This window comes from Eutrigla gurnardus (genome assembly GCF_963514095.1).
Source record: "Eutrigla gurnardus genome assembly, chromosome: 3".
In the NCBI taxonomy this organism is placed as follows: Eukaryota; Metazoa; Chordata; class Actinopteri; order Perciformes; family Triglidae; genus Eutrigla; species Eutrigla gurnardus.
The window spans coordinates 21,447,905-21,475,086 of NC_139917.1; the positions used below are offsets into that span (position 1 = coordinate 21,447,905).

The following is a 27,182-nucleotide window of genomic DNA, read 5'->3' on the forward strand; positions in this document are numbered from 1 at the left end:
TCCACCCCTGGTGGAGAGTATGTTAAACAGTTTCTCAACAATGTTTTATTGGAAGTGCTTTTAAATCAGCATTACATTAATTTGCCCATAGATTATACACGTAGCAAAGACAAGTCGATCAAACCAGGAGTCCTCAACATCTTAATAACATGTTTACAGCTCGCACTCTGCCTTCTCACATCTGCCTCATCTGCTCTCGGCCCTAAAGAGAAGCTGCATCGAGAAATCGATTGTCAATCCTGAACGGCTAGAGTTGATGCCATCCCGCCGATCGCTCTCGATTACTCTGGCCTTAGCTGCTGCGTTTTTCTTTAAGGAACTGAGTGCAGTCAGTTGTCAACAGGCTGAGCGAGAAACGAGCCGTTGATACAACTTGGTACGTGGAACTGACAACTCAAACAGTATTGTACGTTAACGAAAACCGTGTGGAGAACAGCCTCGTTTCGGGAGGTTCCGTTTTGTTCGGTGTATCAAGACAAAAATGAAGTCGCCTGGACACGGTGAGCTATTTTACACTTCTCTCTTAAAAAAAAACATTTTGTGAGTTTGCTGAGATGATCTCTGGCAGCGAGCGGGGGCTTTAAACTAATTCACGAATCACGTTGTAGCAAGCTAGTTTCTCCGTCCGTCCGTGTAGTTGACTATGAAGTCATATTTAAGCTAACAACAGGCAGAACAATTCCAGTCAGTTGACGTTGTCGTTAGCTTGTTGTCTTACGGGCATCACAAGACGGACAGCTTTCACTCGTCGTTGTTGGGTTAGCCATTAGCATGCGCTTGACAAGTTTCTATTTGTTCCACGTTCGCATGCGCATTCGCCATTATAACGTTAACACCCATATGTCCATTGTTACCGGGACTGATTGTTATTGTTTGCCAAATGGTTAGGGCACAGGCTACACACATTGTACACAAAGGCAACCAACTACTTCCTCGCCAATGGAGCAAAACGCCCCCTTTTTTTATGGCCTGTTTGTGTTTTTAATCTACATCTGTAATGATTGAGCATTTTCTCTCGTGGATGATGTGCTTCTCAGTGGCCCCTCGAGCATCATGGACATGTGAAACTTGACTCTGCAGTAGGCAGATGCAAGTCCCAGGCTGGATTGGATGGCACTGATGATACAAGGTAAGCACTTTTCCGGTAAATTTGAACTCCATTATTGATCCGTTTCCTGAGCTACAAATAACCTCGGTGAGGGCAAAGTCTGGAGAGAGAGGGAGAGGGAGAGGGAGGGGGAGAGGTTTGGGAGACTGAAGATTGGAGGAGCAATACAGAAAATCAGTATGTAAAGTAAATAGCAGCAAGGTGTTCTACGGGTTTCTTTGCACCAAGTCATCTCAAGGTATATTTGAAATGTTAAGTAACTTGCTAAGCAAGGTTCGTATCCATAATGATCCCCTCCCGTTTAACCAGTTTACAATCCAACAGTGGTCTCTCTAGTTTTGTCCGTTATGGCATGTAGCTGTTGCTCTTCTGTAAAGAAACATGGAGTTCAGTGTCTCCCGAGGGGATTTCATGGGTGTGACAGGTGACAACATTTCAACTGCTGCCCCCCAGATTGTTTATATAGGGTGGATGGTTTTGGAACTATAGACAAGCGTTGTTTATACAGGCCAAAGGCATGTCATGATTATTCATTGATCACAAAATCTGCAAAAGGGATCCACACAAATGTACTTCCAGGCCATGGCCCGGCCCTCAACCACAGGCCATGCTTTTTGGTGCTATTGATTTCTAAAATTCCCTTTCCCTTCCCTCTCCTTGCCCTTGTTATAATTTATCACATTATCAAATAATTCTATTAAGGTCCTAACCCTTGCACTCCTTCAGTGTTCTCTTCATTTTACTTATTGCAGTATTCCCTCATTCCTTTGCTTAGGCATATGGTAGATTGTTAAGTCTTGTTTAGTTAAGAAAACTGATGTGTTGTTGAGTCAATACTACAGTGGTCATTTGACTTTCAGATTTGTATGAAGTTATTTCATTTTGTAAAATGACTACTGTCATTATTGAAAATTCTTTCCCAGACAATAGCTTCGTTCCTTTTGTCCAAGTGACTATTTTAAAAGCCTTTATACAGGGTTGTTAGGGTCAAGATGCTGTGAATATCAATTAAGAGACTTTAGATATTACAGCATTGCAATCTATTCTGTCATCTTTCTACACATTTCTATCCAAATACTTGATTCCATTCAAGATGATGCAAATACTTACAAGATAGGACATAGAAGTTGTTGCACAAAAGTTTGGTCTTATGTAATACATAACAGTGGAACTGTGGCACTGTTATATATTACATAATAAATAAATAAATATATTATATATATATATATATATATATATACCGGTGTGTATATATATATATATATATATATATATATATATAATATAATATATATATATCCACCACCACATCCTAGTGTATGAACTACATCAATGATCTGTTGAAAGAAAGCGACTACTATTGCCCAAAATATGCATCCAAATGAGGCAGTACAGCTACTTTATGTAAAAAATAAAATAGTTTTCTATGGCAGGGAGGCATAAGATGTATCACACATCTCTCGTTGATGGAATAATTGCTGATAATAAAAATATATAACAATGCCAGGGTATCCATTACCTGACTTCAGTCACAGATAAACACCCCAGTACACTGTGTGTGCTTAAATGTCATGTAAGAAAGGGTGAGTAAGAGTGCATGGTGTCAGTTTGTCAGAGAAAGGAAAAACCAAAACACGATCCAAAGAGCAGCAGGTGTGGTGACCTTTCACTTCTCTTTTTTTTCCTAAAATGGAGTGTGCTTTATTCGTCTTTCACGCTGAGAGAAGGATCGCGTCCTGCTTATCAGTCTCTGTGTCGGAACTGGCCTACACCCCTGTTGACTGTGCACCTGCTCATAGTTGTTGCCTTCCAGGTTCCCACCAGGTCTGACCTATTTTTGTAAAACTTTGACTCCTACTTTTAGTCAAAGTGACCAGCTGACATGAAGACCTGTTATTTTTTTTCAAGTAGAAATGTAAAAATAATAGGTCTACTTCCCGTATTACCCTCTTGAGTAAAGCCGATGTGGAATTAGAACCTTGTGCTGAGAGCATGTTTACAACCAATATTGTTCCACTGTGATCTGTATTTACCACTCATCCAGACCAACAAGATACATTTTATGTAACTTTCACTCAGTTTGCCTTCTGTTATATCAACTCCTATTTGACTTTTAAAATGTCGTGGTTTTCTCGGGGCTTGACTTGAGGCTTAAAGTTATTGCAAAACAAGCTTTTAACAACACAGTTTACTGATTTAATGAATAAGGAGTGGTTAGTGCCTTACTTCAGGGTAACTCGCTCCATGCTTATTCAATCATCTCGTCACGCAGCCATAGGCAACTTTCCTTGTCTACAGAAAATATTTTGATAAGAACAATTCATTCTTATTTTTTTAAATTTAAGTGAAGGAAAGACTTGACAGGTGAATGTCATTGTCCATACACACTGACCCAGTTTCACACACTCGGCTATCTTGACAACAGTGCAAAGGCAATAAGCCTAACGTATTGTCACATGAGAGTGTGTGGCCTCTTAGTTTTAATTGTAGCAATGTCCAGGGACTGAAATAATGACCATTACTAAGACATCAGGAGAATGTCGGCATGCCAGCCAGCAACGTTTACCAGCCTGTTTCAGTTGCTGCCTCCATTGTATGTGAACAGTACCATTCATCTCGTTACCGTCATAATAATCACTTATCACCAGTGGAAAGAGACAGAGGAGAGGTGGGAAGGTGTATAAATATAGCAGAACTATAAATACTACTTCAGTTTCTCACTTGAAAACGAGACATTATCCACAAAGCTACCGTACACTCACAGGCAGCATTTTGTGTGAGAGCAAGAGGGGTGGAAAAAAAATGGTGACTGAGCATCACTGAATTAATTTGCTATTTCACTTTGAGCTCTGTGGAATAGTGCATCAGCTTTTTTATGAGATTGAAGCCTCTCTATTTAGAATGCCAAGCAGTCATTCACCATGATCTACAGATTAGTCTGGAATACATTGGCATAGCACAGACCAGTTCAGTCTCCCATGAGCCAGTCTCACCCTCGACAACAATGCAGTCTTTTGTCATGGTTTGGGTGACAAGTGTTTTCGCCGTTCCTTTCACTTTATCCAACACTGATGACAATACATTTTTGATTACGACAGTCTGCGCTCTTACATTTCTTCTTTGCCAAGAAGGCACAATTATTGCTGAATGAGACTGTTGATCATTTTTGAGAGATGTATTTCAACAGATTCAATTCAATTCAATTTTATTTATAGTGTCATATCACAACAGAAGTCATCTCAGGACACTTAACACATTGAGTTGGACTAGAATACCCTCAAAATTTCCAGAGTCAACACAATTTCAAAGTCCCAACATCACCCAGGGGCAAGCGTTACAGCGACAGTGGTGAGAAAAAAACTGCCTCAATAGGCTTTTAGGCAGAAATCTCGTGCAGCCCAGGCCCTTGGGTTCCAACTGCATTTGATGTTGGTAGTAGTAGTAGTAGTAGTATTAACAGTAGTGGTGGCATTAAGAGAAGCAATAGTATCGACAGTAGTAGTCCATGGCAGCAGGCACAGCCACGCCGAGATGGATCCATCCCAACCATGTCGCCGTAGACCAAAAAGCAGGAGTAGTTGAGCGGTCACACAGCGGGCAGGTGGAGCTACAATATGGTGTTTCACAGATCATGTAAATACATCTTTCAGTAATGTAAAATCATAACTTCTGTTATTCTTATCAGTGTTATGGCTCTTTGTGACTCGAGGCCTGCTGTTGTGGAACTGTTTTGTCATTGCCTGTTTTTCATTCTGTATCTGCGGAAATTAATGACTGTAGTTGTATGTTGACATTCAGCATGTATTTTGTTGAAATAAAGCAGGAAGCTGGTCCAGTCCTCACCTGGGTTCAACCAAATGTGGCCAACTGGGCAGATGGCTTTGTTTACGTCACTATTCTCATATTCTTGTGTTGGCTGGAAGGTTTAATTTCACTGCGACTTGTTTTTGGATTAATCTTTTGATTAGTACCGATGGGTCTGTTTGGCTGACAGACAGTTGTTTTGTTCTTTAATGGTTCAAACTTGTGGCATAGCTGTGTGTAGCTAACTGTTTTGTCCCCCTCCACCAGTTTTCTCAGAAATAGAAACCATAACTAAACCCAAGCATAGGCCAAGGCTTTCTGAAAAGAGCGCTGGTTTGTCTGATAGCCCTGATAGTCTGTCAGCAAATGATTTCATGGTAGCACTCGATTAAAACAGTGAGGTCAGCTCTTCTTTGGTCATATCACCAGTGTCTTGTTTTTAATGGGTGGCTTGTTTTTAAGACCTGCATTTGACTTGAAAAATAATTGAAGTGAGAGGCTGGTGGTAATAATAGCAATGAAAGAACTTTCTAATTAAAATAATTTTAATAAAACCACAAAAGACAACAAAATATCAAATGTCTGCTTTGAAAACTAGTTAAAGTCCTGTTAAAAAGAATAAACACCATTCTTTAGTTAAGTGGGTATCTGTTACCAGGGCTGAGAAGTAGATCTCTCTGCATGATCTGGGTATCTGGCTGTAGCAACAAAGTACATTTTTCAAAATAACCTGTTGACCAGGTTAAGCAGTTAAGGAAGGATTGCATTATTTGCCGCAGACAACATCTCGGTCAGTGAACCGACACAGTTTGAAATGGACTGAATCGTACAGAGCATTAACTGCATTTAGTAACACAAGGCTTTTTATGTTCTGTAAAATCAAGTTGTTTTTGAATTCTCGGTAGTTGTGATTGTGCAAAGCAAGGGTCACTGTGCTATAAACACCCACTGTTACAGTCTCGTTCGCTCTATTCTTCCTACTCTGTTTCTTAATACAGGATTATTCTTCACTTCCTTGCCTTGGTGGACGCTCTGTCACATGCTCTCCTCGTGTTTTCTCACTGTTGTGATCCACAACAGCTGAGCCTTTGCAGGCAGTAATTGAGCAATCTGACTGGCCTGATGGTCATTTGAGAACAATTTGGAATTTCTGCCAAATCTGTCACAAAAGTCATCAGAATGTTTGAATATTAGGCCAAAGAGGAAAAAACTTGAATCCGACAAGTAACTCATTTGTTATGGACAAACGGCACATCTTTCCCAATACATTGATGGCCAACAAGGGGTAGGGTTAAAGTTTAGTAGGTCTTTTATGTGCTTGCAAAAATCTTTCCCCAGCAATTTAGGAAGGGCTGGTCATTTTTATGGATAAATGATACACTGCACATCTGTTTATTTGTTTATTAGTGTCATGAGACACATTTGCCAGTGTAAAATTTGGAATTTGTGTTTTAACCGTGACTGTGCAGGATATCAGCAGTACACTGATTTCCCTAAAAGCAATATCACTATAATTTTTTTTTTCAATACACCATGTTGGTCTGGCTTGTTTTGTCTCAAGTGTTCTCTAGTTGGCAGAGGAAAGCTGAGAAACATTTTAGTCCTCGCCTGTCCCACCAGTTTGTCAGCATTCTTGAGAACATTGTTCTGTTGGTCTGCTTTTGTTTATTTGTCTCCGGAACCTGGAATCTGAGGTGACTCAGTGAAACCATGAACCAGTTTACCACGGCCTCTTAGTCAGACACTCAATCATTTGGCTCAACACATGCAGTTAGCCACATCGATTGCATCCCATACTGCTATTTTTACTGCTAATTCGGCTGTCTATACCATATTCTTTCTACAGTTGCAGGAAACGAAGAAAGATCAGAAAAATTAGAAACATGAAAGGCACATTACATGCCAGACTTGCATCCACATAGATTATGATGGTTTTATATTTCATAATATCCAGTTAAAGCTTGTAAAGGGCATGGCATGTCCACATAATTAGAGAAATGTCAAACGAATAGCATTTTTCCAGAAAAGTCCTTCATCATTTTAAGCTTTCTCTCACCACAACGTTCACTTTTCACAACAAAACCCCAAACAATAGGTCAAGTGATCCTTCTGTGTCTATCTGTAAATGTTCATTGCCTGAGGGGCAGTTAACTGTTAGCTACTGTAGCTGCAATGTTGGCCCGAGCATTAATGGGAGCACTGGGCTGGGAGACACTTTGCAAGTCATTAGCTTAACTGACAGTGTAAGCACAGGGAAAGCCATTACTACTGCAAATAAGCAGCAGGATTTAAAGTGGGACTTCTTCTAATCCCTTCCTAGGCAACCTGGATAAGGTACAGTGATCTGGGCTCCCAAGTCGCCCATGGGGGAGTGTGTGAGCATATTTGCACGTCTTTTTATGTGTGTTTTTTTCTGTTGTAGTTAATTCTCTGTCCCTGAGCAAACATCCTCTTCATGCCACGGGTGTTATCTGAAACAGTGGTATGAGATGAGTCGAGATGCACTATCTGTTGCTTTCTACCAGTACACCACCACATGCCAGACAGGATGACGAGGGAAAAAACCTCCCTTTGCAGTGTGGTTACTGAGCTGCTCATGACCAATTCTACTTTAAGCCCATTTGCATTTAGGAGCCCAGGGCATTTATGTTGGGAGACACCCTTTTAAGCTTCTGGGAAATGGAACCAAAATGCCTGATCATTGTCTTATTGTTGTAGACTGTTAACGCTAGTGAAGTTCCCCAGGTGGCATGCCTTTTCCCATAGTTACATAGCAACAGTTTCCCAAACAGTCCCATTTATTGTTATTCAGAGTATTGATATCGGATTAATTAATGCCCAAGTGAGCTACAAAGACTTCTAATGATATTTTCTTCCTTACTGGTCGGGGCTGTTCCAAAATTCTGCGCACAAAGGCGAGGCAAAAAGCTTTGCATCATGTAAAGAGGCTAATGTAAATGTAACGGTGCACACTTTTGGGCAGCCATTTCTCTGTTCAGAGTTCATACACTGCCTGCCCTTTCACCTCCTCACACACAGACTATCCCTGCCTGAAGTGGGTCTGCTGTCCAATGCAGCATTGCCAACTGTCGCAGACGCTGTTTGGCAATTCAAGAAGCCTTTCACTTGAAACATACTGACCCTTTATGGACCAATAGCTGTCAGTCTCATCTCATCTGATGCGGATGTCCTAAGGCAATGACATCTGCTTATCATTGAAGCCATAAGTCGATGCAAAGGTTGGTCCTTGCCTATTCCTTTGCCAGCTTCTATGTAGGCACAATATAAGAGTCCCTCCTTTTGCTCGCTCGTGGTTAGTGTGGCTTTTTTTTTTTTTTTTTTTAAGGTTTCTCCTGTATAATACTAGAGCCAAGAGTCAGTATTTCCCAAAATCAGGCACAAAGCAAATGGAGATAACTGACATGACCGCTGTTTACGTCTCACCTGGCTACTCTCTTTGCTAATTAGTTGCAACACATGACATGGGATGAGGGAGGTTTTCTTTTCTTCCTGACAGTCATATCCTTAGTGTGATTTGAAGCTTTTGATGAGGTCATGCAGTCGGTGTGAAACAGACTCATGCAACCCATTACACTGGTTATTTAAGGAACTAAAATGTTCTCAGTCATTTTCGTTCCAGTAAAAAGTCGTCAGTACAGATATTTTGGTTAAAATATTAAATTTATCCACGCATTTCTGCTTCAGTTAGGAACTTCCTACATTTCCTAATAAGACATTGTGAAAGACATTATGAACTCAGCCGCAATTTGTGGATAAAAAATGCGACACACAGGAACAAGATGTCATCTTGTTAGGAAAAAGTGACACTTGACTACTCACTGATAAGACCACATGTCTTATGGCAACATTGAGCATTGTCAAGTGTGGCACTGTAAAAAGATGTCCACCAATAATATAGCATATTAAGTAGTTTCAGTTTTCTTGCACTACACAATGAATGATGTCTCACTCTTTTGACAAAATATGAGACATGATGATTTTTGAGGATTTTCTCCATAGTTTAAACTTTGTCCATTTCTCTGTGCTTAAAGTATATATCTTTGGCCAAGATGTTTGCAGGAATTGCACAATTACACCTCTTAATAACGAGAGGTGTAAACATGGTAGAGTTGTCAGCTAGCTGGCCAATGTTGTCGATGAACAATTATATTTTAGCAACACCAGAGTACCAATTTTTATTTCTGAAGATAATTATACTACTCATCATTGAGCCGTATGCTACGGCTGGATGGCCTTCTCTCTTTAAGGCATGATAGACACTGGCTTTTATTTATTCACAAGGCCTTTACTGTTTGTTTCTTTTTTTATCCCCGTACGTTGCTTCATTGTTGTCTTAATATGGGCCCTTATCGAACACGCACTAATGACTGGATTATGTTGCAGGTGCCGGCTGTTATTACTGAGATTGGAAAATCCAGTTTTTCTAATTGTGCTACTGCTTTATGGAATAACATGCAGAACAATCGAGAGCTTACCTCACTTTTATCCCTAGAGCAATTCAGATTTTTAAACTCATCCTATTTCATTTCCAGTTGTTCTTGTTTTACTTCATTCATTTGCTTTAACTTATAATTGCTTTATTTATTATGAGTTTTCGTATTACACAGTAATAATGGCCAGCCTTTCTGTGTGTTTTAATGTGCTTTTTCCTTCAATGCTTTTAATGTTTTATGTAAAGTACTTTGAATTGCCCTGTTGTTGAAAGGTGCTAGACAAATAAAATAGCCTTGCCTTCCCTTGCTTATGAAGGTTGTATGTTCTCCCTGTGTCATCGTGGGTTTCCTCTGGGCTCTCCAGCTTCCTCCCACAGTCAAAAGACATGCAGGATTGGTTCATTGATGAATCTAAATTGCCACTAGGTGTGAATGTGAATGATTTTCAGCTGTGATACTCGAGGGTCGAGGGTGTACCCTGCCTCCGCCCCCAATGTCAGCTCGGCTGAATAGGATAAATGATTACAGATCATCGGTGGATGGAATATATATATATATTAGGGCTGTCAAAGTTAACGCGTTAATAACGCGTTAACGCAACATCCTCTTAACGCCGTTAATTTTTTTAACGCGCGATTAACGCTCGGTATTTAAAAAAAAAAAAACGTGCATTGTATGATTTATGGCCGTCGGTGGCACCTGTAGTCTTGATCCAGAGGGAAGGTGCCTGTCCACAGGCAGCGGTGTTTCCCCGCGTCCCATTCATTGTCTATGTGAAAAGCCGTGCAATGCATTCTGGTAGCGTCGCGGCGAATGTCGAGAGACGGCGCGCGAGTTGGCCGCTCCTCATTTGCCTAAAGTATAAGTCGAATCTACTTTATGCTAATCAGAGACGCCGGGCTCGACTCGCCGCCTCGCGAACGCTCGCAAAAAGTAGTTGTTTAAAGGAGAGCGCCTGTCAATCATCCTCTAGTGGCAGCCCACCAAGCGTGCAATACTGGGAAGCGGCGCGTCCACACGCGTTTAAAATCGATTTGTGAACGGCAAATTCACCTTCAAAAGACTGCCAGATGGTTCAGTCGATAAGACCAAAGTCATCTGCGCGTACTGTGGGTATGAAATGAGCTACCATAGAAGCACGTCCAGTCTGAGATATCACTTGCAAGCCAATGCACTTATATCCTAACTGTACTTATCTCCTGTTACACTATCTCCTGTGACATGTTCACTTTAATTGTTTGTGATATATTCTTATAACCCTGTTTTGATCCCATGTTTTGGTAAGGGGATATTTGAAGTGTTAAATAAACATTTTCATAAATCAAGTATATTTGCCCTTATGTTGTTAAAAGTATTAAGAATATGAAAAAAATACATTAAGGTACATTTAGAAGAAGAAAAAAAAATGTGCCAAAAAATGCGATTAATTTGCGATTAATCGCGAGTTAACTATGGACAAAATGCGATTAATCGCGATTAAAAAATCAATCTTTTGACAGCCCTAATATATATATATAAAGATAACGTTTAAATAAACTATCCAATTTTCCTAATACTGTGCCTGGTGTTTGTGTTATTTGTTAAGACCGTTGACACTGCAGTCTTAGTTTTAAAAATATTCTTATTATTCTTCTTCACTTCTTCAAAGTGTTAAAATTGCATGATAGTTTTTAATTGCATCTGCTTCTTTTTCTCACCTCACCAGAATGTTGTTGCCATGTACAACTCCCGTTAATTTGCATGGATATATTCAGTATGTGTACTAGCCTGGAGTCTCTTTTGATAACCAGTGTGTGTGCTGCTTGATACAGAGGAAGTGACTTGTGTGTGAACATGTCTCTAGTAAGTGCAAGAAACAAGAGTTAATGAGGATGGCTTCCTTCTGTAATTGGCTTGATCAGCATCAATGGCAAGATTTCTTTCTTCACTGTCCTCTTGGCTGTTCAGTGGCTCAAGGGAAGGCACTGGGAACACAAGACAAATGGGGACTTTATTGTCCGTGTGTACACATACACACTTGGATAGGAAGCCACATGCATGCAGACGCACACTCACATACATACTTCACCACTTAATCATTAATCTCAATGTGCTGTTAGCAATTACTCCAAGGTCCTTTGAGTCTTTTATGTTGAAATGAAATCCATGTCCAACTGGCGATCCATTATAATGGCCCCATTGTATTGCTGCTGACTGAAGGCTGGCTAGCTAGAGGACAGAGGTGGCTGGCAGACTGCCTGGCAGGGTAACCCGCTCACTTGTGACCAATGTGACAATCTGTGACCAAGTTGAGTACGTATTTTCACTATCAAATGATGTCCCATGGATGCAAATGAAGAGAACGGTCTGATATCATTGTGTTGTCGTATTTGTCCTGGCTTGAATAGAATTTTTTTGTATACAGCTGTGATGATCCAAACATTAAATGCACCAAACATTAGTTGTATTCTAATACCGAGTGTTGAATGAGAAGTATTCTAGCTAAAGAAAATTACATCTGAGGAATGATTTCCTTTCTATCATAAGCACTTTGCTCTGAATTAAACTGTGCAGCTTAGAAGATGAATATATACTGTATGATCTAAAAAGTCTGAACACAAATTCTTACTTTTGCATAGACGATGCCAAACTACAAACAGTGCACCTACTTCCTTGTGTGTTTAACCCAAGGCTTTTCCTTTTATTCACAGTATCGACGTTGGCAAATACCCTTTACTTGAGCTGAGCTAATCAACCCTTACAGCAGCTGTGCCTTTCACTGATAAAGAGCATCATGGGAAGCCATTTTATAATGTTTTCATAGGTTTGGTTGTAAACTAGCATGGCATAATAGAGCTCTTACTCTAGGGACAGCCGTAAGCTTTTAGAATATAAACTGAAGGTGTAATTGCTTCAAAGAGTACTCCACCAATTTAGCACCGACTCCTATAATGTTGTTGGAAGTTTAACAAACATTTTAAAAATCGCAATTGAAGCAGCATCATCTTTTGTATTTCACAAATTCTGTGGTGCAACTTAACCACTAGTGGTTTATTCAGAGATTCTCTGTGTTATGCTAAGAGCATTGAATATAGCCTCAAGCTGCTAGCTTCAAGCAGAGAGGAGGAGCACGCTACAGAGGTCCTTTTTAAGAATGTAACCATTGAAAAGTTGGATCCCTTTTCTTTGGACCATACAAAAACATCTGTCAGCCATGTTACTTCACTTCAACCTCAATTTATTATCTGGACTTTGGCTGATGTCTGTTGTCTCTGGACATGTGCCTTTTGAAGGCTGTGTTGTAATGCAGTTGTAATACCTTCCAGACAGTATAACTAAGTAATCACCTGTCAAGACTGTGGAAGTATTGTGGCAATCGTTGCATATTATAAAATAGATTTCGACTCACAGTCACAAGATAAGTCTGTTTTATGTGGTTGGAATTTTCACAATGTAATATGCAGCAGCTACGTGGAGCTCGCAACTACTCGCTGCAGTGTTCGTATGCCAAGCAAGTCCTGGTTCTTGTTTTAGCCTAGTTATCTTTGCTGTTGGAGTACTAGTGTTTAGTTTAGAGTAGTAGTGTTGGATGAGTAGGTGAGTAGGATTGGGAGTGTCTAGAGTCAGAGGTCTAATAAAAGAAAATTGGTTCATCAAAGGTCTTCTTTCAACTGTATGTCACTGTCCAAACCTATGACCTCAACCGTTGCATGCAGGGTAGTTGCCTGGCAATAAGTCTGTTACACATAAAACAAAATATTCCATTTCTGGCCCTTTTTACCTGCTACATTCAACAAAAATTAAACTCCATATCTTCCCTGAAAGTGTGCTGTTTTGTTGTTGTTAGTTTTGTTTTTGTTATTTCAGTTCTGTTTTAGTATTTCAGTTATTTTGTTAAAATTCAGTAATGCGATATTTGATTACATTTTGATAATATACTAAAAATGCATTTGTTGTATTTTCAGCTTATTATGTTTTGTATGATGAGAATAAATGTAATGAACAACAACAAATCCACACATTTGAGATGCTGGAACCAGAAAATCTTTCGGCACAATGACTGAAATGATTATTAGATAATCAAAATGGTTTCAGATTATATTTTGACATTGTACTAATCCAAATCCTAATTTAGTCTCATCTCTTTTCCTTCCTTGCAGGCTGCGACTCAGTGGGACTTCTGCAATGACAAACCGCCCCCCCAGCCATGCAGAGAGCGGTCACTCCACAGAAAAACAGCCACCTGCGTTGTCCCCCAAGCTCCATGTCCAGCGATCGGCATCAAAGGAGATCATCACCATTCACTTCTCAGCTCTTGGGAAGGAGGAAGAGGAGGAAGAAGAAGAGCTGTACAGGACAACTGTCGCCACTACCTCAGCTGCTCAGGATGACTCAAACATTGTGACGGCCTTAGAAGCAAGTGAGGAGATGTTTGAAGGCCTGTCATTGGACTCTGCAGACAAGGTTGCCTTCATGCCTGAATCATCCACACCTTCTCTAGTTTCTAGTCATCACACAAACCCTTCTCTTACTCAAACTCTGCCATCACAGAATACTGGGCAAAAAGCCTCAACTTCCAGTTCCTCTCCTTCTAAATCTTTGAGCTTTCCCTCCAGTGAAAAACCCTTCCTCAGTTTAGTGAAGTCTCTTTCCTCTGACGTTGAGTCTCGGGAGGGGATCCCTTCTGTTGCTGCTCCTACAGTAAGGCATAGGCACCTGATGAGGAATCTTGTCAAATCTTTATCTTCAGATACATCCCAGGACTCGTCCTCCTCATCCACATCCTACCGACTTCCAGAATCCCGCCTTAACCTGCAACTCTTCAAGCAATTTGCACAGTCCCGGCTGCAGTCTGCTACCACGTCGTCATCTAGTGATTCTAAAACGGCCCCTTCGTCTCCTTTAACCTCACCGGATAACCGCACCTTCTTCAAAGTGTCGGAAGTCGAGGCTAGAATTGAAGACACTAAGCGGCGTCTCTCTGAGGCCATCTCGGAACCGCTCCAAATGCTGAGTAAGATCATGGATGAAAAGGGTGCCTTAGTTAGCAGTAGTATTTACAGGCCCAAGACCCTCTCTGCCAGTGCCTCAGAACTCTCCAACGTTAACTCTATCAATGGTCACCTGGAGAGCAACAACAATTACTGCATCAAGGAGGAAGAAGGAGGTGACCTGGAGGCCAAGAGCCCCAACAGCAGAGCTTCTGGTCAAGCTGATTCACCTGTTACCCCCTCTGTTGACGCTAAAAGCCCCAACAAACCTTTACTTTCCATGTCATTGGACACGTGCTCTATGTCTGCTCTTGCGAAACAAGATTATGAGGACTTTTGCATTCTGTACAGTGACGACTTTGACAATTGTACTGAAACTGAAAGTGATGGGGGTAATAGAACTGATGATACTGGGAGTCAAACTAAAGTGCCACTCAGTGGTGATACTGAACCATGCAGTGAGGATGAATCTGAAAGTATAGAGCCGGCTCCTAGCGTTCCATACTATACTCTCATCATCCTTACTATACTGGTCTATGGGTGTTTTGTATTACCTCTGCCAAGTTACGTAGGAGGGGTGCTGCTTGGAATTGGACTGGGATTCCTTTTAGCCATTGGTGTTGTGTGGCTGACAGGACCAAAACCTTCTGGCAGTACTTTTAGACATTCCAGCCACCTTGGGAAGCTCCGGAATCTGACCAAGTTGGACATTAAGGAACCAGAAACCTATAAGGTCAGTGAACATTTTAAATCTCCTTGAATTAATGTTGTCATGATGCAAAGGTGTTGAATGCCCTAAAGAATTTTGCTGATTGATTGAAACAGAAACATGATTTAAAAGTAGACCTAACTCTTAATTTATAGATGCTTATGTCCCAAGCTGATTCTCATCTTGTCCAAACCTCTCTACAACTATTCTGCTGTGATTGTTTTGGAAATCAATCTTTGAAAAGAAAAAAATATATATATTATATGTATATGTCATAAATCTGTTAAATGATTATGTCTTCCATCCAGGGCTGGATGAATGAGATTTCGAACTATGACCCAGAGACGTACCATGCCACGCTGACACACTCTTTGTATGTCCGGTTGGAGGGCTCCATCATTCGTTTGTCCAAACCCAACCATAACATCCCTCGCCGTGCCACTCACAATGAGTCAAAACACGATGTCACCTACATCAGTCAAAAGATCTATGACCTCACCAACAGCAAAGTATGTCATCAGTATATTTGAAAAAAAATTTACCCATCTGAAATGTGTTCTAATCTTCCTGTAATTTACAAAATGTCATTGAGTTTAAGAAGTAGTTGCCTGTTGAACGAGCTGTGTATATATTGTAAAGGATTATATGAGTATATGTTTAAGATGCAAGTCTAGTTCATTAGAATGTCCTATTCACGAAACAATGTTGAATTTTAACATGGATAATAACAAATACCACTGCATGAAACTATGTCCTCTATGGCGTCAAAGTGTTTTTAGCACTTTATTTGAAAGAGTTGGGTCGAAACCAAACCTTGTGTGATTCATGTCTATCTTCTATGATCCTCCTCCAGATATATCTCGCGCCACAGAACCTGGCCAGGAAACGTCTATGGAACAAAAAATATCCCATATGCATTGAACTTGGCAAACAGGATTACTTCATGTCAAAGGCCGAGAGTGACAGGTGTGAGGCCAGTGAGCGGCGATCCAGTGACGGAAGCGAGAGGACGGGAGGACAGGAGCGAGACAGGTCGTCTTCGGCCAGTAGAGACCTGACCCTCTATCTGTTTGGAAGGACTGGGAGGGAGAAGGAGGAGTGGTTCCAGCGGTTTCTATCAGCTTCAAAGCTAAAGGTGGACATGAAGAAATCTTCAAGTGTTGCTGGGACCAAGAGTGGTAAGCAAAACTGACATTTTGTCTCCTTCTGCAGGTTTAGAAGACAAATTTGTATTCATTAGTTTATTTATTATTATTTTTTAATCCAGGGCTAAAATAGTTTGGGTTCTTTTATAAGAATATACATATGCACTTAACAGAAATGGCCCACAGTTTTAGTTGTTTAGACACAGCCCAAACTTTGTAGTGTAATTCCTCACCTTTCTGTGATGTTCTGATGCCCTGGCCCACAGCTCTGAGCTCTCACAGTCGCAGCAGCAGCCGTGGCAGTCTGGATGAGGCGCTGGCATCTCAGCCCAGGCCAAAGGAGGCCTCTGTGCCAGCAGGCAGTGCCAAAACTAAAGCGCTATTGGACTACAATGTTTACATGGCCTCCTTACTACCAAAACAGGCGGTTGTCAGCCCTGCAGCTGCAAGTCCTGCTCTTCAAAGTCCTCAGAGCAGCCCTGGGGCTGATAAGAAGGTAGCACATGTACCCCATCTTCCATTTCTACAGTTAACACCTTTTCCTTTCTTTGTCAAACTTGCCAAGCCATTTGCAATTTAACCTGTGTAATAACAAACAACAAGAAGGAGCTGATGTTTAAAAACTTGCCGTGTCTTCAGCTTCAGAGCACCACTTCAGCTCAGGTGCAGTCCACGGACGACACGGAGGAGGATACTGTCGCCTGGGTGAATGCAGCTCTTGGCCGGATAGTCTGGGACTTCCTGAGCGAGCCCTACTGGGCTGAACTGGTCTCCAAGAAGATTCAGATGAAGCTCAGCAAGATACGGGTGAGTCCCTAACCAAAAACCGTAAAGTGGTTCAAATGTAAACAGTGGTACGACAGAAAAAGTGAGAGTAAAGAGCAGAGATGATGTAAAGGAAAGATTTATGCTCACCTTCCTGCTGAAAACAACCTGTTGCCAAGTCAACAGAGTCTACACACAGATGAGCTCTCCAAATGTCAGTTTTTTATCTCTGTGCCAGTCTTACACACTCTGGAGTGAAACATCTCACCCTTCACTTGTATTAATTTATCATACTGTTACTTTTTAATACTGTCCACCAGGCAAACCAATTTGTCTTCATTATATAATTTGTTTTGGTGTGTGTGAATGTCGCCAATGTCCCTGGAGGTAATATTGTAGTCTTGGTGCAAAGAGACTGAGCACGTAGAGACCATTAATTATAAGGTGTTTTGGAGGGCTGTGTGTGTGTCATCCCCACCTAAGGCTGTATTCACAGTCACTTAATGGCCCTTTAACACTGAGCCACTGTGCAATGATTAACATATTTTCTTCCCTTCTGGCTTTGGCGTGAAGCTCCGGATCAACGGTTACATGATTGGCCACCACAGTGTGATGTTGGGTTGGGTTTCTACAAAAAATGTGAATGAGTGTATGTGCATAAGTGTGTTTATTTCAGGTATCCATTTTTCAAGCTGGCATCCTTTACACTCATTGAAAGATTTATGATTATTGTTTTCTTTTGTCAGATCATAATCTGCCAATGTATTATTCATGGAGTGTGTGCTCAGCTCAGTTGCATGGTTTTTTTTTTTTTTTCTTTTTCAGTTGCCTTACTTCATGAATGAGCTAACACTGACAGAACTGGACATGGGCTCGGCCACTCCCAGAATCCTTGGGGCATCCAAACCCTCCATTGACTACAGAGGCAAGAGAGAAATCAATGTCTAACACACACACACACACAAACACTCACACCCAGTGGTTTCTGTAAAGAGATACGAGTATCTAGACAGTAATGCTAAGTGTGTGGGACATTAAGCTCTAACAACTGTTTTCTAGGAAGTCCAATGTCAAATTGGTCAGATATCTTTAGGCTTAGTTCTGTGTCAAATGTCCTTGTTATTTATTTATTTTCAACCTAATCCTGTTTTTTCGGACATTTCAGGTTTATCTTAGTCAAGGTAAACCAAAAAAATTTTTGTTTATAGTTTTAGTCCAATGACAAGTGTTTTTGTCATCAGATTAAATAAAAACATTTCAGTCAATCTAGTCTTTCTCCAAGCCCTGGTTCTCTCTCTGCTGTGTGTTGTTCATCAGTTCATCGCTCTATGGCATTTGGAGGATAAACACAAATGAGGAGTTCCATTTCATATTCCCTTGCACAATACTTGAATTTGAACTCTAGCTGTGTCACACAAGCACACACAGGAGAAAGTGGCGAACGGCAGCTTGACTGTAACTTGCAGTATATCTGGGGTAAACAAGACGGAGCTCTTCAAAGCAAGAATCATGCCTCATTTAACAATTTCAATCAGTCAGTGCACAAACGCCTTCAATGCTATGCTCAGAGGTGGAAACAAAGGTGAAAACGAGTTCAATTTAGTGCATTTTTTGACAGAGTATTATGGATCAGACCTTACTTTGTCTACAATTGCATCTGTAGGTCTCCAATACAAACAACAGTTTACTGTCACTTACCCACAGTACTCCTATTACTGATATCACTCATAGTATTCAACAGAAGGTAGAGCTTTGCTACAATGTTCCCATCAATCCAAATAACTTGCAGTACAAGAAGTAGTCTGAAATGTCAAATGGGGTGAATACTTTTTGCAATCTCCTGCATGCATACACACACAGACAGAAGTGACGTTTTGTCTCATGACTGGCTTCTGCTCCCATTCTTTCTCGAGTCCTCCTGCTGTGACTAATAAGATCACAATGCGGAGGCTGTGTCTTGATGACATCCTCGCCTTCCTAAATCTACATTGAAAACAGCGTTGTTCAGACCACCACACATCGCTAACAACCAATCAGAATGCTGATAATAACATCACGAAGCAGTCGGGGTCACACCGCTATCTTGTTCTGATTCATTGCTTGTGGAAAGACATTTAAGTACATGTCAATCAGCATTGACACTAACATAACATCCCATACATTTATGAAATACTAAAAATGGACACTCATTAGACAAAAATAAAGCAAAAATGTTTGATTAGAGCTATGGCCAAGCTAACAATGTGCTTTATCAGTTGCATTAAATAAGCAATAGTAAAACCATTGCCAATAACAACAATTACAATAAGCCCAGGAAAATTAGGTTTACTGTGCGTCACACTGGAGTGTAACGTTCACTTACACCCACTCAGCTTGTCAGACGGTGGTACCCTCGAGGTAAGAGGGACTTGCTCGTTATTTGTAGGCTCTCAGAGGTAATTTGTTTCAACTAAGGTAATACTGCAGTAATGCTGCTCAGAGTTCAATACGGTATTGTTGTTTACTGGACAGTTGTGAGTGTTACAACAAGGCATGTGTGCTCGATTAAAATGAAGAACTCTTATATACCATAGGTGTTATGTACTATAAATTCAGGAACACTTCATAATTGAAGGCTTTGCTTACATAATAGAATTTGATTGGTTGGTGAGGTCTTAGCTGACTTCAATACAGTCAGGCCTTAAGCACTTTAGCTGGTCTTCTGGTCTAGTCCATCTGTGGATCGGATAAAAACGCGGCTTAGCTATGTAAGGTCTTAGCTTTGTGGGGGAGCATAGTTTATTTGCTTGCTGCAATTGTACAAGTACGTTTGCTCAAGTCGCCCTGAAGTGTTCAGTTCAGCTATTTTGTTTTCTAGTTTTCATCAGAAGGAGCTTCTATGTCATTTTTAGACATCAGCAGTGAGCTTTCCATCCCTTTGTCCCACATTGCTTCTCTCACTTTCTCTTAGATTCAGTGACAGTTCCGTCTCTTCAGCTGTTTCATACAGTCCCCAACTATTTCTCTTCCTTCAGCTTTCCCTTTCATTGCATCTTCCTCTTTGTGTCCTTACTCACTTTTAAGTCTCGGTGTCTCTATTCCTCGTTCCTGTTATGAGTCACGAGTCACTGCCTCCTTTTCTTCCACTGCAGCACTGCCATAATAACCCCTTACTCCGAGAACTCTGGCTGTGTCAAACAAGCACAGCCTAAACATTATGCTTCTTTGATGAACACATGTATTAGACCTTACTTTGTCTACAATCGCCTCTGTAGTTCAGTTCTCTCCATTCCAAACAAGAGTTGACTGTCACTTACCCATAGTACTTATAGCACTCATAGTATTCAAATTCATAACACAAATAAGAGCTTTGTTACAATGTCCCCATCAATCCAAATAATAACCCCATACTAAGACTCATAATCTCCAACTAAGACAGCGATGGAATGGAAGCGTTCCAGACAAAACACACCTCGACAGCAACTCCAAACACAGATTGCAAGAGGATTGATTCAGATAACCTTCTGTCCATCAAAACAGAAAGTGCTTAATATTTAGACCTTCTTCTTGGAAGTGAAAGGAATGAGTAAAAAGGTACATGCTCCAAACAAAACTAAAGATACATGATGGTGCATGTTACAGAAAGTCAATGTTTCATTCCTCTTTTCTGCTGTGTGTTTCCATGGACCTTCTTACCTTGAAGTGGTTGTTCGTAAACTTTGATTGGACACAGTCAGTAGTATACCTTTTTTAAAATACCCACTGGTGTTACAGTGGCTGTATCCTCTAGGCGTCTCAAGTTCTGCCTTTACCCTGTCTGACCCAGCTCCTTCCCGGAACAAGCATGCTGAGTGCAGTGGATCGATGAATCTCTCCAGCTGTGTATGTGCACATATCTCCACGAGACATTGTTTCTACATGCTAGTACGGTTACGTCCAATTTGTGTTTGCACACACTCTGCATTGTGCTCATCAGTTTGTTTTATAGTCCATTTCTTTATGCAAACAAGCGGTCACCCTGCATGTGTCAATGCATTTCTTCATGGTACGTGCAACACGCACTCCTGTTTGCAAAAAGGCTTCACCCCCAATTAAGGAAGCACTGCCCTGTGTCAAGCAGCTTGAAGTGAGGCTCTCCTATCCCCTAACTAAAAAAAAACCTAAGTGCACTGCATAAACCCAGACACAGTCTGCCCAGTGGGTTCAGCAGAGCCAACCTGTTCACCATGTGTCTGACTGCCTGATGGTCTATTTTTACTTGGTGCTTTTTTCAAATCTTTCAAACGTTCTTTTCTTTCTTTTGATTGAATATCTTTTTTTGCTGCTTTCATTTCTCCTCCACTTTGTTTCTGTTTGACTCACTCCGATTGTTTTTCTCTCAGGCACTTCAGACTCATTGCATTATCAAACCATTTAGAACAACATGCTGGTGTAGAGCAGTGAGGAAAGGGAACACAGTTTCTTTTTTTTATTATTATTCCTTTTTTCATCCATATACCTGGGCCATGTATCTGGTCGTCAGGGCAGCTATTCAAATCAAATTAAAGGCTGTGGTACTGTGCGCTAAATGTTGTGCCATGTGTTTGTACACACTTTAGGAACGTTTGCATTGCATACATGTGTCTTAATTGCAGCAAAGTGCAGCGTGATTAGGCTTAGAATGGCAGTCAATGTTCTGACTTACTCACTCCTCACTTCATTCATATTTCCTGTTTCATCTGCCATCCTTTGCTGCCTCCCACTGGTGAAACGAGAAACCACACCCAAGCGTTTTTACCAATGTATCATGACAATGATGGCATGTAGATAGAGTGACCCATTTTACTGCATATTTAGCTCATATCCCCAAATCTTCCACTTTAAAGTTTCACTTGTCTCTTTGATTATAATTACCACTGTGTCCCTTTTAGGTCTGTGGTTTGACCTGGAGATTTCCTACAGTGGATCCTTTCTGATGACCCTGGAAACCAAGATGAACCTCATTCGTCTGGGCAAGGAGGGAGAAAGTGTCCGCCTTGGGGAATTTGGCAAAGAAGGGTGAGGCATTCAAACATGCAGATTTGAGAAAAGCTTTTCAAGACACTTGCCACTATATATACTGTATATATACACGTGTCTCTGTAAGTGTCTGCCACATTCTGTCCGGCTATCTCTCAGTATTCTACATCTTTGCTGTGTTTTATGACTTCTTTTCTCTGCTATTCTCTCTCTATCTTCTGGATTCCACCTTTAATGCGGCTGTTAATCGGATGTGTTTCTGCTCTTGGTGAGTGCTGCTTGACTTTCAGCAATGATCTCTCCTGTTCAACTCTCATTCCCTAGTTTTGTATGTCTCATTTCACCTTCCCCTAGTGCTTCATCTCATTAAGTATTCATTTCTCAGTGTGTTCAGTGGCTTTATCTGTGTTTCTGACTGTTTAAAACTCCCAAATACATTCTCGGCAACAAACCAAAAATGTTACTTTATGTCGTGGTAAATAAAGTCGAGTTTTTTGGTACAGTACAATAGAATTCAGGCACAAAGCACAATGAAACACAGGGAAAACCATGTGCATGCTAGTGCGTGCATGCAGGTGTGTGAGCGTATGAGCTCACCTTATTTATTTGTGTTTGGTTTATGTTTCCAGATACAGGCCACGGACATACTGCCTGGCTGACAGTGATGAAGAGTCCTCCAGCGCAGGCTCATCAGATGGGGAAGACTACTCGGAGGACTCAAATGAGTCTGCTGGAGCAGAGGGGTGAGAATGAGTTTATATACATTCTCTGTGCTCCTTTATTCCTTTTCCATAATTGAAATGCCTAACCTAACCCTGTTGTAATTGAATACAGTTTGGTTGGGGGTCACAAACCCAGCAAGATCATGCGCTTCGTGGACAAGATCACCAAGTCCAAATACTTCCTGAAGGCCACAGAAACGGAGTTCATCAAAAAGAAGATGGAGGAGGTGTCTAACACACCCCTCTTGCTCACAGTGGAGGTGCAGGAATTCAGAGGAATGCTGGCTGTCAACATACCGCCTCCACCCACTGACAGGATATGGTACGTGATCAAGTTGTTTTTTACGACATAATATATGGAATGATGTCACAATGACAAATAATCTCATATGCCTCAGGAATAAAATTAAGATTTCAGATGACTCTTAACTGTTTCATACTTCAATAATGGAATAATTAATTTCAAGCATACACAGTAAGGATCTCTGTTATCAGAACAACTGAAAATGATTCTACCCCACAATTGAATCTGTTATTTTATTTTAAAAATTGCAATGCACTTTCATACATTAATGCCCTCTGCTGGTGGTGACCATACTCAGGTGAAATAAATTTCATTCAACCATAACTATACCTAACTATCTTAGCAGGGAGTATTCATAATAATTGGGACGCTAATGTTTGCTGGTGAAAACATGCTAAGGTTATACCAAAATGAACTAACTAACTAATTAGAGTGTCTTTTTCTGTGGTAGCAATGCTTAAGTGGCAAATTAGACCATCTACTGAATGGACATCATGCTGTTTTAAAGATTTAAAACTAGCGATTGAGACCATTAAGATTACAATGTTTACTGAAGTTATAAGTCAAGTGGGAAGTAGGTGGGAAGTATTTTCTCATATATACAATCAAACTTCTTTTTGCAACCAGAGGAGAAAATATGCAGGTCTCTTCCGCATTGGCATAACGTTTCAGACCTGGCTCACCTAATGGAATGCACTCCATTTAAATGTTATCAATTACATCTGTGCTTTTCCTGCTACGTCAAACCAAAATATCTGCTGGGACATTTATCAACTCTTACTACTGTTTATAAGGCAATGATTAATTGTTTTGACCTTTTCTGTTGTAGGTATGGCTTCAAGAAGCCGCCTCACCTGGAACTGAAGGCGCGACCTAAACTGGGAGAAAGAGAAGTCACTCTGGCTCATGTAACAGACTGGATAGAGAAAAAACTGGACCAGGAATTCCAGGTATTTATAACGACTTATTTAATTCAGAGTCCTGCACTTTAAGGTGCATAAGTTCAGCAAAGTTGAACACACCATGTGATCTACTGCATGGATTGCATTTGGTATGAAGTGTTACTGTTGTAAATGCTGGTACCATGCCATCATATTTGCAAATGAAATTCAACTCCTGACAAATATGAATAATTCCAAAGACCACCTAAGGCACCCAACATCTGAACAATAAGACACTATTCTATGATCCTAAAATGAACTTATTAAGAGACTTAAAGGACCAGTGTGTAGGATTAAGAAGTCAAAATTCAGAACTATGTTTTTATTAGTGTGTAATCACCTGAAACAAAAACATTTTGGAATCCAACATGCCGCCTTGTTTCTACATTTGCCCTGAATGGACAAACCAGGTTCTAGAGAGAACCATTTGCATTTTTTAATACCAAAAGGTCACATGCTTATGAAACCATAGTAACGTGAGCCACAGATGGCAAAACCTTGGTAACACCAGCCGCTGCCTGACTACCGTGACGCCAAAGTGGTTGGTTTTGCATGTTACCACAGTCTTGGAAAGGATGGAGTGAGTGCAATCTGCCACCACACTGCTAGATGCCACCAAATTCTACACACGCTCCCTTTAAAACATTTTAGATAAACTTATTTGTTTCCTGTTTGTAGTTCTGATTCCAAGACACTGCATGGTAGAAATTGGTGGAACACTCACTGTCCTTTCTTCCTTCTCTCTCCTCCTTTAGAAAGTCTTTGTAATGCCAAACATGGACGATATATGGCTGACTGTCATGCATTCTGCCATGGACCCACGCACAGCTGGCGGGCCCTTAGTTGGCCTCTCAGAGGAGCCAGAGCCTTCCCAGCCAGAGAAGGACAGCACCAGCCATCCATGAAGATTGTTTACAGTATTTCTTTGTGCTTATGAAGTCTTGAAATGGGAACTGGAGCTGAAATTGATAGGCCGGACGCTAATGTAATACAAATCCATTCCTGTAGAGGAAACCTTGTGAATTGTAAAGGAGCGTGGTAGCGTCGACCAAGGAAACACAGAAGATAAACTGTTGCTCGCTGCTCTGTTCAGTAGTATTTATTGTGCCAGAGGAAAAGGTGATTTGGCTGTGAAGGATTTATTAACTTTAAGAACCTATTAAATAGGGACTGACATGAAGATATTTGGGTATAAGTTAGTAAGGGGAGTCTATGGTGATACATAAGTATATAATGTCCTATGAACATGTTGATGTTGAAGCATTCAGCGGATACCTCACCACCTGCAGATGACAAGTTTCTGCTAAGACTACAGAGTGAGATAAAGCTTAGTAGCCCCTTTATTAGAGGACAGTAAGTGGAGTTTTACAATATGATAGTATGTAGACATTAGAGGGGTGTGTTTTTTTTTTATTCAAAAAACAGTGAAAGATTAGCGTGTGATGGAGTTGTCGTTTCCATTGGTGGCAATGAGCAAAGTGTAAGCAGGTTTTAGAAAAAAACGTATATTGGGAAAAGCTCAGAAACTTACCATACAGAATGTTTAAAACTACACGTGGCTTTATGTCATCGGTTTCATATCAGGTGTTAACAGTGATGGTATTAATTTGTGCTGTGACTACTTCCTAAACATCTCCCTTCCTTTGCCAAGACCCTGTTTTTTATGCCAATGATGCCCTTATCCATGTCTATATGGAAATGATGCTTAAAAGCAGCCAACATGCATTATCTAGGAAAAGTGTCGTTCACTATATCAATTCCATACTAATGAAAAACACAATAAGTGCAATGATACAAACTCTATGGTAAGATCTTATATACTGTAGATATTATATAAAAGTGTATGTATGTTGAGAAGTATGAGACCTCTAACATATCTATTGAATGTATGTGTGGATAGTTATGTTTTCTGTTGTTATTGTATGACAGCAGTTTTTACCCAGTCACACTTTGACTGTGGTATGCAAGTTATTGCACAAATACAAGTTTTCTTTTTATTTTCTTATGATAAACACTACTCATCCTGCAAATAAATATTTTTTTTCAGATGTGTATCAATCGCATGGCATACTAAGTGGTGCATTTATTATTAAATGATTTCTTCTTAGTTGTCTTAGTGTTGATGACGACAATGATATTGTTGGCAGTTGGTTTAAATGATCGACTTCGATATGTAATATTGCTTTAAAAAGCCTCTACCCGCCATACTCTATGTACAACAATTTGATGATGTTATGGTACATACTGTTTAGTGGAGCATTTATTGCCAAGAATGTAGCCTTATCTAAAGGTTCTCTTTCTGAAAATACCTTTTTGACCATAATATATTTCTAATTAAACCAAAGTCCTTTGATTAGGCCTAGTGCCAGATCTCTCTCTCTGCTCAAAGGTACCCATCGTTGATAGAGCATTGTGAAGTCATATTTACACATGTGCTACATTACCTGCAATAACATTGTTTACAGGAATTCTACAATTGTTTTCATTTTCTCTCTCTAGGATGCTAAAGCACTGTAACATGATTTATTTTCCCTGTATGATTGTCTTCGCCTTTATGCCTTGTATAATTTTTTGTTAAGTATTTGTTTTGGACTTGACTACACAAGGTGGGTTGTGGTTGTATTTTTTTCATCCTCATCTTTGGAATAAACGAAATGAAATGAGATTTTTGAGGATATATGAAGACCATGTCATGATTTGTATCTGTGAATTATTAATGAATTTTTTAAGATTATAACATTTTAAGGCCAAATTCAGTGATAAGCCTATGTGTATCTGCCTTATTTATAGAGCAAAATAAATCTGTTGATGAAAGCCTTTTTGGTTTTGGGTTTTTTTTATTTATTTTTTTATTCAAATGTTGTATCCCGAGATACAAATCTCGTTTACTTTGTAATTATCTTATTGAAATAAAGCTTTTTTTTCAAGTGTTAAAAGGGATCTTTACGGAGCAGAATGTATCACATTATTATGTAATATTGTATTATGATTACGAATTAGTTGATACGGTGTTGTATCCTGTGAGTAATGTGAGTATTTGAAGAACTATTAACAATGCCTCAAAAATAAACGACTCACCGAAGGTTATCTCTATAAAAACGGCATTTTGAGTTTCTTAGTTGTAACTATATCGGTCATTTAAATGTATTGTAGTGTAGTATTTGAATGTACTTAGTCGTTGAAAGTACGAACCATGTAGGCTATGTAACTGCCTTCCAGTATTACTTTGACAATCCACCCTGATACGGCTCTGGACCACACCATCCGATCTGTACTGATGACG

The 27,182-nt window shown here is 40.2% G+C and overlaps 2 protein-coding genes across 3 annotated transcripts in view; one reads left to right on the forward strand and one right to left on the reverse strand.

The window, feature by feature from the left end:
- cUnh17orf67 (chromosome Un C17orf67 homolog) overlaps window positions 1-27,182 on the reverse strand; it is a 335,966-nt gene that overhangs the window by 206,858 nt on the left and 101,926 nt on the right. The window lies entirely within an intron of this gene.
- Window positions 338-26,715, forward strand: LOC311010765 (testis-expressed protein 2-like). 2 transcript variants are annotated; one of them, XM_084005383.1, is made up of 13 exons: window positions 338-500; window positions 1,038-1,129; window positions 13,506-15,069; window positions 15,354-15,554; window positions 15,899-16,223; window positions 16,457-16,686; window positions 16,830-16,997; window positions 17,781-17,880; window positions 21,845-21,971; window positions 22,562-22,675; window positions 22,767-22,976; window positions 23,788-23,908; window positions 24,655-26,715. In XM_084005383.1, the coding sequence occupies exons 3-13, from the start codon at window positions 13,531-13,533 to the stop codon at window positions 24,802-24,804; spliced, it is 3,285 nt and encodes a 1,094-aa protein (XP_083861509.1). In that variant the 5' UTR covers window positions 338-500; window positions 1,038-1,129; window positions 13,506-13,530; the 3' UTR covers window positions 24,805-26,715. The 2 variants fall into 2 exon arrangements, with proteins under 2 accessions (XP_083861509.1, XP_083861510.1); XM_084005384.1 differs by having other exon boundaries at window positions 22,568-22,675.

Bases quoted from the DNA above. Each gene is read 5' to 3' on its own strand.
- LOC311010765 (XM_084005383.1), top strand. From the start codon at position 13,531: ATGACAAACCGCCCCCCCAGCCATGCAGAGAGCGGTCACTCCACAGAA. The intron at 16,998-17,780 runs GTGAGTCCCTAA...TTTCTTTTTCAG, and splicing joins TGAAGCTCAGCAAGATACGG to TTGCCTTACTTCATGAATGA. The intron at 22,977-23,787 runs GTACGTGATCAA...TTTCTGTTGTAG, and splicing joins CCACCCACTGACAGGATATG to GTATGGCTTCAAGAAGCCGC.